This window comes from Montipora foliosa, chromosome 12 (genome assembly GCF_036669935.1).
Source record: "Montipora foliosa isolate CH-2021 chromosome 12, ASM3666993v2, whole genome shotgun sequence".
Taxonomy (NCBI): Eukaryota; Metazoa; Cnidaria; class Anthozoa; order Scleractinia; family Acroporidae; genus Montipora; species Montipora foliosa.
In genome coordinates, this window is record NC_090880.1 from 29,993,671 (window position 1) to 30,012,248 (window position 18,578).

At 40.5% G+C, this 18,578-nt stretch overlaps 1 protein-coding gene across 2 annotated transcripts in view; it reads left to right on the plus strand.

Annotated features, from left to right (window-relative positions):
• The window catches only part of LOC137978823 (hapless 2-like), a 24,524-nt gene continuing 5,946 nt past the window's right edge, over positions 1 to 18,578 (plus strand). Inside the window, exons 1-12 of one of the 2 annotated variants that reach the window (XM_068825910.1) lie at positions 1 to 201; positions 1,736 to 1,882; positions 5,336 to 5,491; positions 7,329 to 7,471; positions 8,843 to 9,011; positions 10,487 to 10,609; positions 13,436 to 13,578; positions 13,660 to 13,702; positions 15,277 to 15,464; positions 15,808 to 15,919; positions 16,669 to 16,804; positions 18,184 to 18,281. In XM_068825910.1, the coding sequence (XP_068682011.1) occupies positions 28 to 201; positions 1,736 to 1,882; positions 5,336 to 5,491; positions 7,329 to 7,471; positions 8,843 to 9,011; positions 10,487 to 10,609; positions 13,436 to 13,578; positions 13,660 to 13,702; positions 15,277 to 15,464; positions 15,808 to 15,919; positions 16,669 to 16,804; positions 18,184 to 18,281 (1,632 nt within the window). In that variant the 5' untranslated portion in view covers positions 1 to 27. Of the gene's footprint in view, positions 202 to 716; positions 1,020 to 1,735; positions 1,883 to 5,335; positions 5,492 to 7,328; positions 7,472 to 8,842; positions 9,012 to 10,486; positions 10,610 to 13,435; positions 13,579 to 13,659; positions 13,703 to 15,276; positions 15,465 to 15,807; positions 15,920 to 16,668; positions 16,805 to 18,183; positions 18,282 to 18,578 lie in introns of those variants that run through there. The other variant, XM_068825909.1, reaches the window with a different exon arrangement.

Sequence of the window (18,578 nt, forward strand, 5' to 3'; positions counted from 1 at the left end):
AGTTGTTGACCAGCTTCAAACAACTACATGCAACAGGATGTGCAAGTCTGTACGCAACGCGTAACATCCGACAATGTTGCCTCCGTTTGTACAATGTACACTGTATTAGGCAGTTCTTTTTTTTCTCCGTTTACAGTTGTCGGCCCGAACCATATATTTGAGCCCAGTTTTAAGCGGCAAAAAAGATACGATACGAGAAAGGTAATGATTTAGTAGAACACTTTTTGAAACCGTTTTTAGCTGAAATATTTTCAATTTGAGCTTCATCTTCTGAGTGAACGTGACCCTTTCACAGGAAAGGCTTTTTGTCCGGTCGCGTGGGAGGGAAACTCTAATCGTTTCTGCGGCTTGAAACTGTTGTTCTGATAGCCTTTAAGACTGAAGTACGAGTCGGAAAAATGTGCCCGCGAAACATTTGGAAACCTCGGACAGTTCAAATGTAAATTCTAAAGGCGCTTTTTAAAATATATTGAACGCTCTGAATGGTACATTTTCTTCTATAAGACCATGAATGACTCTTTAAGTCGCATTAATCATGGTCTACAGTGAGGCCCATGTCTTAGTCGCCTTCAAAGTCTTTTAATTAGCAGATAAAAGAATAAAAGGCGCGTAGCAGTGGCTCGTGGTTCGCGCAGTTTGTAAGATGCTCTCTCAAATGTAGCCCGCGATCCATTATATCAGCTGCATCTTCATAGATAGATGCGCGCGAAGTTTAAAATAGACCTCACGTGTAGCGACGTGTAGCAACTAACCGCAAAGTCCCATCAAAATGTTTAGCTTTTTCGTAGTATTTATAACACCAACTGACCGGAATTACCTCAGAGCTGTGCAGAAAAATGAAGATATTTAAATTTCTTGTGTTCTTGGCTTGTCTTCCGTCTTCACACGCCGATCTGATCGCTAAAAGTAGCATCACTATATGTGAAAATACAGGCAGCGCCGATGACCCGATGAGCGTTGTGTACGAAAAAGCTTGTGAGAAAAAGCTTATTGTTACAATGTCAGTCCGAAGCGGGCAGGTAAGAAATTTTTCTTTATCATCTCTATAGTGTTTGTAAGTCTTGCACGATAAATAATGCAGGTCACATCTTACCCAGCGCGAATAATACCAAGCAAGCTTTAATAGCAGTCTCAGTATTGATAATTACAACTATTTTACACTGTTTTATTTATTATCCGAACTTCATCTGGATGAGATGATCCCTCCCAAAGGGAGAAAAACTGATTCCTTTTAATTAAAAGAGTCCTGTCGATCGATTTTGGAGATTCTTTATTTTTAGCAGATTTCCAGTGACTTTTTGGAGCTGAAATGGTTCGATATTCTACTAGTCAAGGAAACGGATCACCGTAACTAATTGTTAACTAGTCGAAGGTTGTTAATCGTCCTCCGCACTGGCGGATGGGAGGAGTATAAATGTGACCTCATTGTGGAATCGGGTTGGGTTTCATAGATTTTCTAAGGGCTTAAGAAATATTTGGAAGACTTACTTGTGAAATAAACTTTAAAGTACTTAAAACCTCTTACAGCACAGTAATATAACTCGGGGCGTGCTATGACTGTGATATTTTCGAGGGAGTTTGATTCGATTTCGGTCTGTGGTGGGTTTGTCCTTGCAAATGAATGCGACGAGTTGGGACGAGTTGGATGAGTTTGTGGGTGGAGTTTGCCTCGTCCTTCTGTAGATACAACAAATGAATCAACTAATTCTGCGTCTAACTTGTTCCCATTTTATAGAATGGTACAGAGATGCTGAAGACGGTGTCGAACGTTAGCAAAGTTTACGATGAAGTGGAACGAGAGCAGGCTAGGCTGTACAATCCGTTTATCATAACTCTAGCCAAGACCCCTGTACACCTGACGTATCCATATTACTACAGAGGAGTAAGTCACTATTAGATCACACTAAGCTACTGTTTTTTTATGTTAGTATTTTTTTGCTTGCAACATCATCACTTTGCGTTGTCACAATTCAGCATCCATATCATTTAATCTACCATTCATAATACACAAAATCATTCTAGAAAAGATCGTCACAGTATCTGGACAATTCAAGGGAGCAGTGTCACGCTATTTTAGCCAAACTTCAAAACACTAAAAGACGTCCTTGCATCAGTGAAAATAAAAAAATAATGCTGTTTTTTTTTTTGTTGCCAACGACCATTGAAGTGCACTGAAGCTATTCTTTGTTGTTTGCAGCCAAGGATGGAGAGGATGGAAATGTATAGGCCACTTGCACTAAGGGGTTATGTGACATCGTTTTTATGAAAATGAAAGTTACATGATTTTGCCTTCGAAACACTATTAGTGGGTCATCTCTTAAACAAAATAATAGTGATTTGGTTTTTCAAACCCGCACTATTTGCTTAAAATGAGAAAGTCCGTAGCTGGTCACGTGACCAAAACTTGATTTTTCAAAATTATGAATTACCGCTTTCTGACACAAATTTTGCACTTGAACTTTAAGGAAAATGTTGAAAAGATGATGTGGTAACGTTTATGGCACATCTGAACTCAACTATCAAACATTTATCAAGATATTAGCAAAAAGTAGTTTTGGCCGCCATGTTGGAGGGCAAGAGTATGCCCTCCAACATGGCGGCCAAGACAAACCATGCTACTTTGTTGAAAAATCAAAGTACCATAAAATATCTCCCTTCAATTCGTTTCCTCTCAAATTTCGCGTGTAAGATAATTTTTATGTGTTCTGTCAATTTTTGGCAACAGCAAGATTACAACTCACTGTTTAAGGGAAGCATTGGTCACGTGACCTCTTAGTGCAAGTGGCCTATTGAAACTTGAAAAGACTGGCCAGTTGTTTCAAGTTTGGAGACTGTGTTTTCAGAAAAACACCAAAAATTACATACGAAGTATAGCACTTTGTGCCAAAAGTATATTTCTTATCTTTTCGGGGGGTGGTTGTCAGGAATGTTGTAGGTGTGAGCGAAAGTACTAATTTTGATTTTCACCCATTTTGACCTAAAAACAGCAAATTTAGCATGACATTTACCCTTTAAACAAATTGTCTCTTACAGACACCCAAAATATTCAGGTGTCTTCAACGGGATTCGAACCCATGACCTCAGTCTGCGATGCCGGTTCACTATGCTCTATTTAACAAATTGATGTCAGTTTTTCATTCGTCTGTCCTGTTATTGATCATGAATTTCGTCATAACGTTGTCAAAGTAGCTGTGGATCCACGAGGCGATAGCCGAGTGGATCTGCAGACAATGTTATGACGAAATTCATTGTCAATAACAGGACAGACGCATGAAAAAGTGACATCAATTTGTTTTTTACAATAACATAAAGCCAGAGGGGTCAAAATTAAGTCAAAACACGAGAAGAACGCGAGACAAAAATGCGAGAAACTTCAATCTGAGGCGAGCAAAATTGCGTCATCCTCGCATAAATTATAAATTTATGTGTCTGTCCGCTTATTGACAATAAAGATTAGCCAATGAGCGCGCGAGATTTTTTGCAGTCATTGTAAAAACACCAACTGAGCTATGAAGCCACACAGTTTTTTTTTTGGGAGCATGTCAATTCGTTGGGCTCATTTGTTCCCGTAAAAGGACTCACAGGGTTCGCACGCACCTTGAAAGTACTTGAAAGTCCTTGAATTTGAAAATAAAAATTCAAGGCCTTAAAAGTCCTTGAAATTTGCAGTCAATGCTGGAAAGTCCTTGAAACTTGTAGCTAAGTTCATCCATCCTAGATTCTAGAGTGCCTAATATGAAAATATATGCTACTGGCAGAACAGTAGCGACACATAATAGTAAAAAAAAAAAAACAAATGAAAACGATCATTACAACTCTCCGAACGTCCATCAAGCGCCGAGTACATTTTCCTGTTCTTTGTTATATTCATTGCTCTGATTGGTTCAATGTCTGTAATTCTAAGAGCCAATGAAATGTTTTGTAGTCTTCGCTCTGTCCGCGAAAAGCCATGTGCCTCGAGTGCTTCCTGTTGTTTGCGTGGGTGTTGTTTCTTCGGCTATTGTTTCACGAATAAAAGATTGACAACAATGGGAAAGTGTGTTTTTCAGCGACTTGTGGCTTCAGAAACCACTGTACAAAGAGTGGCTACGCGAAGTCAAGGGTGACAAACACAAGGCACGATGCATTGTGTGCATGAAGGATGTTGACATTTCGAGCATGGGAGAGTCGGCGCACACTAGCTATATGAACAGCTGCTTATCGCTTGATTTTGCAGTGCGTGGAGTCCTTGAAAAATGGAAAATGTGTCATTGAAAGTACTTGAAAAATTTTTAGTTGAAAAAAGCGTACGAACCCTGGACTCAATGGATGAGATGAATGTATATATTTGAAGTGTGGATTACTGACGGAATTGAGAGAAGGGATCCTTGAACTTACCTGGACATTTATGTCATGTATTGCAGCGTATATAGTGTGAAGTACATGCCGAGAAATTCCACGTTCTTGATTTCGACATTTGAGTCTTTCGATGCAACGTCAATTACATGTTAAGGCCCAGTAATGTCGGCAACATTTTTCGTGCAACTTGTCGCCCAACAAAGTTGCGTTGCAAGTTGAGATGCTTTGTTGCGCCCACTACCATCTCAACTTGCAACGCAACATTGGCCGTTTTTATACTAGAGACGCATAATTCGTCTGGGACGAACTTGGGCAAACATTTTTTCTGCTTCTGTTAAATTCGTCTAGTATAAAGACGGCCACAAGACGCATTATGCGTCTGGACGAAGAATTTATTTTAGTGCGTCTTCGAAGACGCACTAAACTGGAAAGTTCGTCCAGACGCATTATGCGTCTAGTGCCCGTCTTTATACTAGACGAAATTAACAGACGCAGAAAAAATGTTCGCCCAGGTTCGTCCAAGACGAATTATGCGTCTCATATAGTTCGTCCCGTCTTTACACTAGACGGATAACATGAGAGACGCATAATTCGTTTGGACGGATTATGCGTCTCTAGTATAAAAACGGCCATTGTTGCACGAAAAATGTTGCCCGTATTACTGGGCTTTTACTCAGGTTGTCATGTGATTCTTCTCGTTTGGCCATGTGCAAATTTCTGATACTGTTTTGGTAAATACCATAAAGCGGCAAAATTATTACATTATATTACATTGTCATATTAGTCTAGTGCTCTTAATAGAGAAGTTCGTTCGGCGGCCTCTCAGCTCACCCTCGGTGTGAAAACTTGTGAGATTCACATATAGTAAAGAAAAGAGAAAAAAGACTTGAAACAATAACACTTTCACGTGTGACGGTGCTTTTCTTTACAACGAGGGCAACCCAAGCTTTGCCGGATTCGTGGTAAGCGTTATATTTTTCTTTCGTTATTGTTTAAGACAGTCAACAACAAGCCCGAGGAGGAGGTGTTAGTCAGTGATAACGGAGCATGGGCTTCAGGGTCACGCAATCTCTGTGATGACACCTGGGAAACGGATGAGTCCACATGTGGCTTCGATTATGATTCGGAAGGAAATAAAATATGGGATAGTCAGGTACGTACACAAAGTAATATTTTCGTTATGTAATCTGCTACTGTGAGCAGAAAACAAAAATCTACGTAATTTCTTTGGGCAAAATGCTGCTGGTTGTCTGCACTAAAGCAACTCTACTGGCTGCCTGAATAACTGCGCGTTCCTGTAAGACAATAACTTATAAAGATCATGACTTAGAGAGCCTTAAATGACGTAACACCACAGTATATCTTTGATCTATTGATACTATATATACCTGCTAGAACTCTGCGATCTTCTTTTACATTGTAAAGATTATTTGAAAGTACCGCGATTTAACCTGGAAAATGTGGAAATAGCTGTTCTTCTACCGTCGCCCGCCATCTGTGGATCTCTTTCCCTCTAAACATTTGGCATGTTGAGCACCTTCATTCAAATTCCCTTTTTGAGTATTTCTTCTCCATAGTGTCGTGTAATTGTAGACCGATAAACAAAATTCAATGCATCAGATGATATATTCTTTGGAAAGTTAAAAATTATTCTAGCGGCTCTACACTGAGCTCTATCACTGAACGGTGAGGCTAAATCGCGTGGGTGGGTGGTGGGTCGTGTTTGTTTGAAGATAAAAAAAGATATATATTAGCTCCCTCAGTGCTCGATCCAAAATTGTCTTAGGTCTTAGGTCCTGGTCTTGTCTGTTTCGAGAATTTCCAGTCGTTGATTAAAAAAAGGGATAGGGTTAGGTTAGGGTTAGGGACCCACGACCACGAACCACGACCCACCCACCCACGCCGATTAGACACTCTCTCACTGTAGTGACAACATCCATGTTATATAGTATGACTACAAAAAATAAGGCCGCATTTATCGAATGATTAAAAGTCAAAAATTGTTAGTGTTCTCCAGCGTTAAAGTTGTGTAAAGCCAGACGTTTCGGGGCTGCTGTCCCTTTTTCCACTGATGAAAGGACAGTACGTAGTATGGTTTCGTACAACTTTAGTGCCGGAGAACACTAACAATTTTTCGCTACACAGTCTATAACCATATTGTGTTTTACCAGAAACCCATAAGAGTTGAAACGTGTAACGCGCGTTCACAGCTTCCGAATATTCAGTGCAAACTGATTGGTTAAATGTTTCAGTGCTAAGTACCATATTTGGAAACCCCTCGTTCTTGTTGTTCCAAATATGGTACTTAGCAAGTTGAATATTCAGAAGCTTGTTTCGCAGCACACAAGGGGCCGTTACACGTTTCAACCCTTATGGGTTTCTGGTTTTACTAAATGATGACCCATAGTGATACCAAATGACTTTTAGGTAGCGTTTACACGAACGCAGTTTCTCATCGACACGGTTTCATGACTTCAAAACCGCGTCAAAATCGATGCAGTTTGGAGGTGTTTACACGGAACCGTTTTCGCCAGAAAATCCAAGTCGTGATGGTATATATTAAAGCGAGCGCTGCACTACATGCTAAATTTACTATTTTGAATTGAACAATGCAAATTACACGCCAAAATAGTAACCGTATTCAAATCGATGCGGTTTCGCTCTTTACACGACAGATAAAACCGCATCGTTTTGAAAACGCTGCACTTTTGGCAGCGGTTTCAAATCGACACGGTTTTGGCAATAGTCTCCATCGGTGTCGTGTAAACAGAGGTGTAACCTCATCGAAAACGATGTGGTTACAAATGAAACCGGGTTCGTGTAAACGCTGCCTAAATGTCAAAGTGATACCATCCAAAGTGATGTAGGAGACGCTGGGGGCTGAGTGGATTCCTTGAGTCTGTTTAAGAACTTGACTGAACTGAAAAATCAGTCCCTTCTGAGGGCGCAGGATCGTTTCTAATCGCAGTTGTTTTTTGCTTCATACATAGGGATTTTGTTGTTGGTGTTCAGAACAGGACAAATGGCGCGGATCATTCAAAGACTCTACCCCCTTCAGTCGCGCTGGTCTCTCGTGCAAAATTTTCTCCGAGGTACAAGCCGCTGCCCACTGTATGAAATATGACGATTTATGGTAAGTTCACTTGCAAGTTGTCCAGACCATAAAAGCTATTTAGTGTTGTCAATGCGAGTGATCCATAGGACAAAAACTAAATTCCTAAAATTTTCATGTTTTCATTGAACGGTAGTTTTTGTCCTTTCGCTCAGAACAAAAAATACCGACTTTTTTTTATCAATTAATTGAATCGCGCCCGACTCGTTGAAATGAAATACCCAATGGAATCGAGAATCTCCGGAAAATCCGATATATCACAAAATCACCCCTCGAGGGGTTGTGCAAAGTTTTCGAAGTGAAGATTTATGTTCCATTTGATTCTGAACCGAAAATTCTTGGTCTCGGTTGTTCAAAAGGCAAAATAGAACTATCTTCTAGATAAATCGCTTTCCAGAGGATAACTTATTTGTTTTTTGTAAAGCTTCAGATGAGCTGGACTGTAGTGTCTTCGGGTGGAAGCGAACGACCAAGGTCTGAACTATTAGCGAAACGGACCTCTCTGCCTAAGGGCTAACGCTCGAAACGTGAATCATTTAACAACATTTTCTTGTTTTAATCTGCCACCGTCGCAGCACCATAATAGGGAATAGGGAGCTTACGAAATGACGACGCCGACGACAACGACGACGCTACAAAACAATAGGTTTAGTAAGCAAAAACAATGGCTCTGCACGCTTTGCACGTGCGTTTTACATTTTAGTACATTTCTTTGCCGTCATCTCCTAAATGACGACGTGAAATGACAAAATTCAAAGTTCTGTGGAGGACGTTAGCACATGACGATGAATTTTCAGTTCTCTCTCTACGCTTCCAACTCACTCATATCAGTTTAATTCGTCGACAGTTACTACACATTTTTAACGCGAAACGACATGAAATAGTTTCGTAGTGATATAAATAACGCAAACCCGTATTTTAAAATGAAGTTCTCGTTGCCGTCGCCGTCCTCGTTTCGTAAGCTCCCTAATTTAAGATCCACGACGGCGACGGTCGACGAAAACGTCACCTCAAAATATAACTTGGCTCTATCATAAGTCTTTCGCGATTATTCAGTCTCATTCACGTCCTACAATGTGGGCGAAGTATCCTACAAACAAATTGGTACGAGCGGTTTCAGAGTTAAAATAGAGAATGAAAGATTCTCTGTTGCATGCTTACGTTGTCGTCAAAACCTCAAATTTGGTGATTTCACGTCGTCGTTATGCAGAGGACCGCTAAGATACTTGCTAAAATCCGTGCTGCACGTGCAGCACGATTATTTATGCTCTTTTAACCAATGATATTATTGTTTTGTGGCGTTGTCGTAGTCGTAGCCGTCGCCGTTTCTTAAATTCCCTAGTTTCGTTAGAAACTAACCCGCTTAGTTGTTTTCTATTTTACTTGCGTCAGGTATACTGTGAATGAGCTCGGCAGATGGGAAATGGAGTTCGGAATTCACGTGAAAACGTTCGACCAAGTCTTGGAAAAAGTTGGCAACATTTCAAAACCCAAGTGGGTACCCGGTGGCGAGATTGTTATTGGACCGCATGTGCGCATGGGAAGAGGCAAATACGGCAGGGTGAGTTAAAGCACTGTCACGCTTGGTTGCGTTACGTAAACAATTTTCCCGCGCTTTTTCGCTTGTGTCAGGTGAGCGTTCATACATTTAACAATTATTCGCCGAAGGCGTGGTGAATAATTGTTTTAGTATGATTACAAGGTGATTATTTGAAAAATATGCAGTTTCTTTAAAACAATTAATCTCGTCGTTTGTCACCTCGACCAAACGGCTTGAGGCCATTTTTGAAAAACGGCTTAGCTGATTATCACGTAATAATCACCTTAACGGCAACCAATCAGCAACGAGAATTTTCAAAAATTACCAATGTAATTATACTAAATATACATATTTAACCATCTTGGAAGTCGTGAGACTATCAGGATACTAAAACAGTCAGCGACGAAATAGAAGAGGGGACAAAAATTAATTTTTGAAAAACCTAATGAAATTGTTTACAACATATAAATATTTACATTGCGTTCCAATATTGTGTTATGGTTGGAAAAGCATCCGCTTGGAAGGCAGCAACAGATTCAGCATTGACAGCAGCCATGGAAAGACCAGGCTGACCACATTCTGAAAAGAATGGAGCTCTACACTCCAGACTTCCGCGGCAATCGGTGGATTATAGTGTTGGTACAGCCTACGAAAGTGCCTATGGTTTTTCTTTCTTACCCTAGAAGTTTACAAAGTCAAGCTATCGATATTTACCCAGGAAGCTCCACACACCCGAAAGTGGTTTCAACTAAAGTGCTACAATGAGCAAAAAATCAATTTTCATTTTTCTTTAGATTTCAAAACTATGCTAACTAAACAGTAAGTGACCCAAGGTTTAATCCTTAATTTCAAAAAGATACCTATTTATTTTAACTGGAATTTTCCTATTTAATGGTCCGCCATGACTAACTTAAAAGTCTTGAGAGAGCTGGATCAAGGAGAAAATGACGTCACAGACTCCATAGTTTAAGATTGCAATGCGTGAGTAATATGCAGCACGGGAGTTTCGGACTTTCAGACTTTTAAACTCGTGTTTTGCATGTATAATAAGCAGCGTTTACACGCTGAAATTGTAAGCTAGTGAGCCAATGACGTCACTTTTCCCTAGATCCAACCCTCTGAGGTCCAATCGGTCAGTTTTGAACGCGAGTAATGGCGGACCGCGAAATCCAAAACTTACACTCAAAGTAAACAGCCATTGCATAGAAATCAAAGCCCAAAATTTTGCCAGTAAAGTGTTGAGCAATCATACTTTCAAAATCTAAAGAAAAAAAGGAAGACTTTTTTTTTTTATCATAGTAGCACTTTAATGGAGGTGCTGTAGCAGGCTGCATCCGATCGAATTGGAATTTTAAAATGTTGGCTTTTGAGGAGAGGGGAAAATCGGAGAACCCAGAGAAAAACCTCTCCGAGCAGAGAAAAGAACCAACAACGGACTTAACCCACGCTATCCCTGCTTCCCAACTAATCGATTTTGTGTTTGTTTCATTTGCAAGCTTCTTGCGAGTTATATCGGCGAGTTTCAGACCCACAGGCAGTTCCCGACTCTGACTGAAAAGTTCTTGCTCATTCCGCACATCACAGATAAAATTGACCCCAAAAATCACCCGCAAGTCATGGTAAGGAGAAAAATTATTTAATTTGGACGCGAGTAGCCAACGAGCAACAATCTCGGACAAAATGAAAAGACCTCACAAGATAAATGGAGGTTTTTCACGTGACGTCACGGCGGCCATGTTGGTGTCCCTAAACAATGGAACGGCGGCCATGTTGGTGTCTTCAACTAATCCACCGGGAATTGAACTCTATTATCATACAAAAGTTTCCTTTTGTTTCGGTAGAAAAACTAGGTTACTGATCACGTGGGTGAAAAGTTGAATCACTATAGGTGGTTTTCACGTTACGTCATCGACGCCATGTTGGTGGACAAAAACAAAACAACTCTCATTAGCTCCTCTTTTTCGTCAACCAGCAATTCTACATTACATCATTCATTTGTTATCTGTCTCTAGAGATTGGTGGCATACCACCTATGGCAACGATTTTGATAAGGCTAGAACCAGTGCGAGTTTCTGAGGAATCAAAATATCGAAAATTATTTGGGCTCAAGGCTGATATTTTCTAAGCTTCAAAATTGGTCATTTCACATTGGTACGTAGTTAAAGCAAAGACAACAACGATGCCGGCTACGACAACGCCAAAAAAAAACTCCAACGACCAAAACAAAAGCTCCACACGCCCGGAACGTGTGTTTTTCTTTTTGGTACATTTTTAAGCCTTTCTCGTTCTGACCACGAGGTGATATAACCAAATTTGAGGTTATGTGAAGGGCGCGTATCTCGTACCCAGATCTCACTCTGTCACTGGATGACCGAGGGAGATCTGGGTACGAGGTTAAAGGGCGCTAGCACTTGGCAACAACTTTTCAATTTTATCTCCCAACATCCTCTCCGCCGTTCCTACCAATTCCTGGGATGCGTGATACACAATTTCAATCCCGAACGACTTGGAGTAATCACGAAATTATTAAATAACGGGAAACAATATCTTTTAATAGATAACGTTCTCTTAGATGTTGTCGTTTTCCCTGCTTAATCAAAGTGCTACTATAATCAAATTTTTTAACTCTTGAGTTTTTAGGATTACCACATAGAATGCCAGGAAATATTAAAAACGCCTTTTACCGTTTGGAAATATCAGCATTGGTTCTGGAGATATTTAGGTTTGAAAAATGTGTAACATATGCAAATGAGAGGAAGATGACGTTATTGACTCAACCCAACATAACATCAATATATAATTAGAGCTATCTCTGTCAATTTGCAGCAGAGATCATTGAAACTTGGTGGGCTAATAGTTCCACAGGCAACACACGTACGGCTATAAAGAAATTGGTTCCCATGGCAACTCACTCTTTTCCAGTCCCCTCCAACCTGATTTCAATATTTTTGGTAATCTTATGCTAGAAAAACATTTAACAAGGCCACAAACTTGGCCTAACATATTTATATGCTTGCAGGATCATGCAGATGAGGCACCATTGGCAAATATCAAAATAGTACGCCAAAGGTCAGGGGCACCCAACGAATCTGTTCCTCACATTATCTGTTCCCCAGAGGAATCTTGCTGGCTGGCAAAAATACAGGTGTTTCGATGAGCTGGCTGGGAAATTTTGTTATTGATAGAGGTTTTGCCTGGGAATTACTGACTTTTTCTAGCATTTCAACCCGAGCTGGCTGTAGAAGCTCTGAAGACTGAGGACGACTAAAAAAAAAAAAAAAAAAACCACCCCTTCCCTCTCCCAGAGAGTAGTCACAAACATACCACGGCTGGTCAGAGTGATTGCGCTTGCGGAAAAAAACCTGTTTTGTTCCGGTTTTGTCGCTTTTGTTCGGTCGTTTTGGATCGAGGGATTTGAAAGCGCGCGGAATTCCTGGCTGGAAAATAAATTTGATCAGCTGGCTGGGAAACCAACCGATTTTATCTAGCTGGCTGGGAAATTTCTTGTGTGTCTTGCTGGGAAAAAGGAACAGATAATGTTTTCCCAGCAACACTAAAAAACACCTGAAAATGCCTTAATAACATTTATTTTCATTAACTGGGGTATAATAATACATTTTACAACAAATTTGTCGTTGAGTGCCCCTGAAAGGTGGCCTGCAAAGCTTTAATATCAGGGAGGTCTGGAAACCAGCATGTTGCCATGGTAACAAAACTGGTATGCTTATATTGTGGAGCACTTCTACTAGAATCTTACTGCAAAGAATCAAGCATTTCTGATACAAAGTGGCTCACATATCTTTCTTCATCATATTTTACCACAATGCGGTTGAGTTTATGGCGTCATCACTTGGCTCATTTGCATATTTTAAAAACTTGAATATCTCTGGAACAAAAAGAGATATTTGAAAATGGTAAACAGCATTCTTCTTCTCATACTGACTACATGGTTATGTTCTAACATGGCTCAGATAGATAGGATAGATGCGAATTTCGTCATAGTAGCACTTAACGTCCTTACTTGTTGTAGGCGGGTTTGCAACCAATCTCTGGAGACACAGATAATGTGCAATTGCTGGTGAACGAATAAAAGGAGCTACTGTGAGATCTTTTGTTTTCGTCCATCAACAAGACGGCGATGACGTAACGTCAAAAACCACCCCGTTTTCTAGGCGACGGCAAACAAATCTATTGACCAGAAATTCGCTCGAGCAGGCGTACAAAGCTTCTTTTTCTGCTCATTCTTTTCGTTTGTTGCTACTGTAGTCATTGCACAAGTTCCCAAATGCCCTACACAAAGCAAGAGACACCATGTTAGTGTCATGTTCCTCGTAAAATTAAACTATATTTTCATGCAAACATCATTTTGGTTGTCGTTAAAAAATTATGGCCGGACCGACCTTTCTGTTGAGTGTCTAATCACTGTTTATTTTCTCCATCGACAGAACGGACCAAGCGATTATTTGATAATTGACAAATACGAAGTCAACTACAAGCCGACAGGGCCTCACCAATGTGACAAGATTGGTGTGACCTACACGGCTTTTAGGAATCAACAACCAGCCGGATGCCAGCAAAAACGGGGCGCGTGAGTGCGACTCTAAATTCTAGAATCATCAATTCAAATTAATTACACTAAAAGCCGGAATTACTATTTTTGTTTTTATAGGTGTTTGAATAACCAGCCATCCGATTACTTTAAGGAAGACACGGTTAGTTGGATGTGACACGTGGATTAAGGAACCTTGTTTATAGGGTTATTGGGTTATTGTGTTGGAGAGAGGCTGGCCTAGTTGCTATAGTAACACACCCAGATTTCACATGCAAAGTTGTCAGGCGGGACACTTTATGACAAATACATAACCCCGCATTATATTGGCGAGATGAAGATGCTACAAGTATGTCATAAAGAGCTAACCACTCTCGAACAAGTGCTTCATTACGCTTAAAGATATTCCCATATTTCGCACCGCGCATCTCATACTGCGCATAACGTTGCGACTTTGAAGATATGCAGCGTTTCTCGCTGGCCATCTGAAGAGATACAACAAAGGCCGCTTTTGTTGTTCAAAAGCTTTCAAGCATAGCCTGTGTGCAGGCTCTTTTGCTCTCCAAATCTTTCACGGTGGTTATTCGACCTGTATCAACTCGTTTGATAAAATAAATTTCTGTTTCAATCTCCCACCGACGCAGCACCACAGTTTCTTTATAAACTAAAATATTGTCTTTTGTAAGTGTCGTGCGAGCGGCGAAGCCGCGAGAGAATTGATGCTTCACATAACAAATACAAAAGAGCCTGCTCGCAGGCAATGTTAAGTGCGTTTTGGAACTGGCCCAAGTCCTTTCGCGGAAAATGATCATTTTGAAGCCGAATTTGCCCATTTGTCGTCGTGTTGCATAGAAACAAGCACGGTGACCTCCCTTTTTAATAGTTTTATTTACTAGTAATTAGCACATAGAAAACATTTTAAGGATAAAAAAAGTTGGATTGTAGAAGTTGTAGTATTTACATATAAATGACGTGAAACTGCAATATGGTGTAGATTGGTGTCGGAGCTTGTTTTTTGCCGAATTACGCAAGAAGCTAAGCGTTCGAAACTTGATCAGCCGGAAAAATTATTGTTACAGAGCAAAAGCTACTGAATATTACTGAAAACTTGTGCCAGCTTGTTTGTCCGGGCTATAATCTTTTAGTAAAGTGATTCTTGCAAAGAAACGCAAGCGAATAGGACTGTCACAGTTATCACCTTGCACTCAGTGCCTAAAAACTTCTGTCGCAACAAGAGTGAAACTGTTTTATCCTCATAAAATATCCTCCTGGGTCCGGTTGTTCGAAAGCCGATTAACTTAATCCAGGATTAGCGTTAACTTTGATTCCACGTTTTCAAGTTTTTGGTGAAAGTTTCTTTTGCTTATTTTTGTTTTTCAAGATTGAATTCTTCTATTGTAAAGTTTTGTCAAATGTCAGCGTTGAACAGCATTTGAGAGTTTAGAAATAAATTCCTTGTGTAATTTTTAATTTGGGATTAGCGTTAATCGGCTTTTGAACAACCGAGCCCTGGAGCGATCTTCATTTCTTGATTGGCCAAACCATTTCCCGTCATTTTCTCAGCCAGTCAGGCCAATTCATATTAATTGTATTAACTTCACTCCATTTACCTCTGGTTGATTCATTTCACTGTCTGCGTTTTGTGAATCAGCGAACTCTTTCACTTCTCTTTACCATGCCGGTCCTTTCTAATTTGACCTAATCCTCGATTTGTCGTTGCTAATTTCCTCCCTTTAGGCTCGCCGCACTCAAGGCATCACTCCACTCTATTTTCCGGAGAAATTTGGCAAGCTGGTTGGCCTCAAAAACCGCCCCAAAGTTGGTGGAAAGAAAGAATTCATGTTGACTTATGAGATCGACGAAGTTATGACCAGTATGGTGACCTTGCAAATCAGCGCTGATGACATTATTCTCATTTACAACAGGTCGGGTCTCTAAGAGAGGTTTTTAATCCAATGTGATAACCAGGTTGGTGGACCAGGTTGGTCAGTGACAACAGGCGCAATTCATTCATTTCTACAATCGGAGACGCAAACAGAATACATGCAGTTTGCGTCGAGCTCGGGAAAACCTGTGAGAGCCAATAGATATTTGGTCTTGTTTCAGCCTCTGATGGGGGATTTTAAATCTAATCACAAAAAGTAGCAGGTTCAAACGAAAAATATTGAATTCCTGCTTTATTCCAAAGTTATCAAGATTTCCTCCAAGGAAGTTGAGAAATACATTTGTTATTGATATATTTCATCTGTTGATGTTTTTATCTCTTAGAGCATCTGGGAGAATCTTAAAAGCTTACGCTCAGGATTTTGAAACTCTTTCTAAAGATGGCCGTTTGTATGTCATCGTTCAGAACACTGGTTACGTCACTGCCGATTTCTCTGTAAGTCAACTCTGCGTGGAGTAATGTAAGATAAATAGAGGTGATCCGAGTTAGGGCAGTGTAGCTTAGCTTCAGTTTGTGGGGCGTAGTGTAATTAAATACATTAGCCAAGTGGAAGTTAGTCCCATAATGATTCTTTGTGAAGAAACGGTTGAGATCGTTATGTCAAGTATTTGTAAAGATATGAAAGCGTGTTATTGATGAAATTGGGTATCAGGCTAAATCCACCTTTGATTTGGTCGAACGGTAATTAAGGGAGAACGGATTTAAGTCAGGTGAGACGGATATAACCGAAGTCACAGTAAAACGGATCTTAGCAGTGATGAGCGTTGGAAAACCAACTGACAGACTGGGGAGCTTAAGCACTCACGTTTTTGAGACGCGGACGGCAACCGGAAGTGAGCGGTTTTCCCTTTTAACTTCTCTTCACACAACCACATTTTAGTTGCTAAGTATCTTTTTTCCATTAGAGATGATCAGTATTGAAAATCTGGAAGACATCACCGTCCTGGCAAGCGAAATGTTCTCTTCCGGTTGCCGTTCGCGTCTCAAAAACGCGCATGCTTAAGCTCCCTACTGACTGACCTGCAACGTGGCCTGTTAGAACAAACATACCAGACGATAAACGAATTTTATGAAATTCACATTTGTGTACTTTGGGTCGATTGTCAAGTACGACTCTCCTTTAGGCGTTGCACAGTCTACCATCCGTTTGTTTGTTCTTCTCATTTTGCGTTTTTGTTTCACAGGTTGTGATATCCGAATGTTCCGGTGCGATAGGAAAATTTCGTGAAAAATCGATCTCCATCAATCCACAAAAAACTCACATGTTCACATTTCCTATCCACGCATACGGCATGGAAGGAGGAAATAATTATTGTGCTGGTAAGATTGTGAAGATTCATGTACTTTCATCCGGCTTCATAATCCAGTTAAGCGCCATCAACTCATTTTTGAGGTGTATCGATTCTTCTAATGAAGGCCGGGATTCATATAAAAGAAAGAAAAAAGGAACTTTATTGAAGTGTCTAATCTTAAAGCGCTGGAGCACTAATTGGAGCCGGACACAGTAAATTGAAATTAACAAATCCGCGCGCACCGGCGGCTCAGTTAGTTGAGCACCGGGCTGTCAAGCGGGAGTTCGTGAGTTCAACTCCGGCCGGACCAACACTCAGGGTCTTTAAATAACTGAGGAGAAAGTGCTGCCTTTGTAACTACATCTGCAAATGGTTAGACTCTCTAGTCTTCTCGGATAAGGACGATAAGCCGGAGGTCCCGTCTCAAAACTCTTCAATGTTCATAATCCTGTTGGACGTAAAAGAACCCGCACACTTGTCGCAAAGAGCAGGGCATGTAGTTCCCGGTGTTGTGGTCTGTCTTCTGTGGTGTATCATGGTTGGGAGGGTAAAATGCTCGGAGATATTAGCTACACCAACCTACTCTAAAAATCCGAGGGTAAATAAAGATGTATGATATGATATATGAACACAAATCAAATCAAATTTTGATTTTTGAGTAGAGGGGAAAACCGGATTACCCGGAGAAAACCTCTCGGTGCAGAGTAGAGAACCAACAAACTCAACCCACATATGACGCCGGACCTGGGAATCGAACCCGGGCCACATTGGTGGGAGACGAGTCCTCTCCCTGAACAAGATATCTGTATTGGTATTAACAAAAGGGAGCCGTACTGAGAAGAATATCGTATCTGACAGGCTGTGATATAACCGCAAATAACAGAATGATTAGTCCGTAAATAGGTAAATAATACTGATATGGGTAACATTAGAACATAAGTTAATAATCGAGTGACTGGTTATGAAACCTTAAAACTTTCAAAAGCGAGAACAATGTTATCGCAAATCGATGTTGAATTAACCGTGAGAGTGCACAATCTTTTGTTTTCGCTTCGGCCGGCTTCGCAAATTAGTTGCGCATAATATTTAATCGAGAGATTTGATAGGTGTGTTTTGTGCATCGCCAAGGCCAAAAATATACAGAAAAAAAAAACATGAAACAAAAGGACTTGTCGAGTTTCATAACCATCTCCACGCATTAACTATGATTAGAACTATATCAGGATTTGCAGGGATATCAGATTTGATCTAAATACGGTGTTTCTGCCAGCTGTCGTTCTAACCACAGACTCGCAACGCCACTGATTACTTTGGCTCCATAAGTGAACCAAAAAGCTTGTGAGTCAATTTTTATTTGGATGGATACTTCCCATTTTACTTTTAAAACTTATTTTTATTTTTTTACAGTAAAACTGTTTGACTCCCGACAAAAAATGGTGGACAGTGCGAATATCACATTTACTACTACAGCACCATGCGTTTGTGCCACGGGATGCGGCTGCAGTGTAAGTATTGCAGTTCGCCGTCATTGCCTTGCCTTTAATCGAATCGCAACCAGAGTGAGTTGGATTTTCCAGTACGATTCGATGTTTATGATTAGAGCAGTTTTCAATTGATTGTCGCAAAACAAAGACAAAAGTAAATACTTCGACCAATCACAGCAGGTACAAACAGCGCAATGAACCAATCCAAATTCGTAGCAATTCCATGTAACTTGTTGCAAGCGCGGGAAAAATCGCGCGTGCATGTCGCGATTGGTTTCGGTTTTCCTTCCCATTGGTTGATAAAGTGGTGGCGTGAGA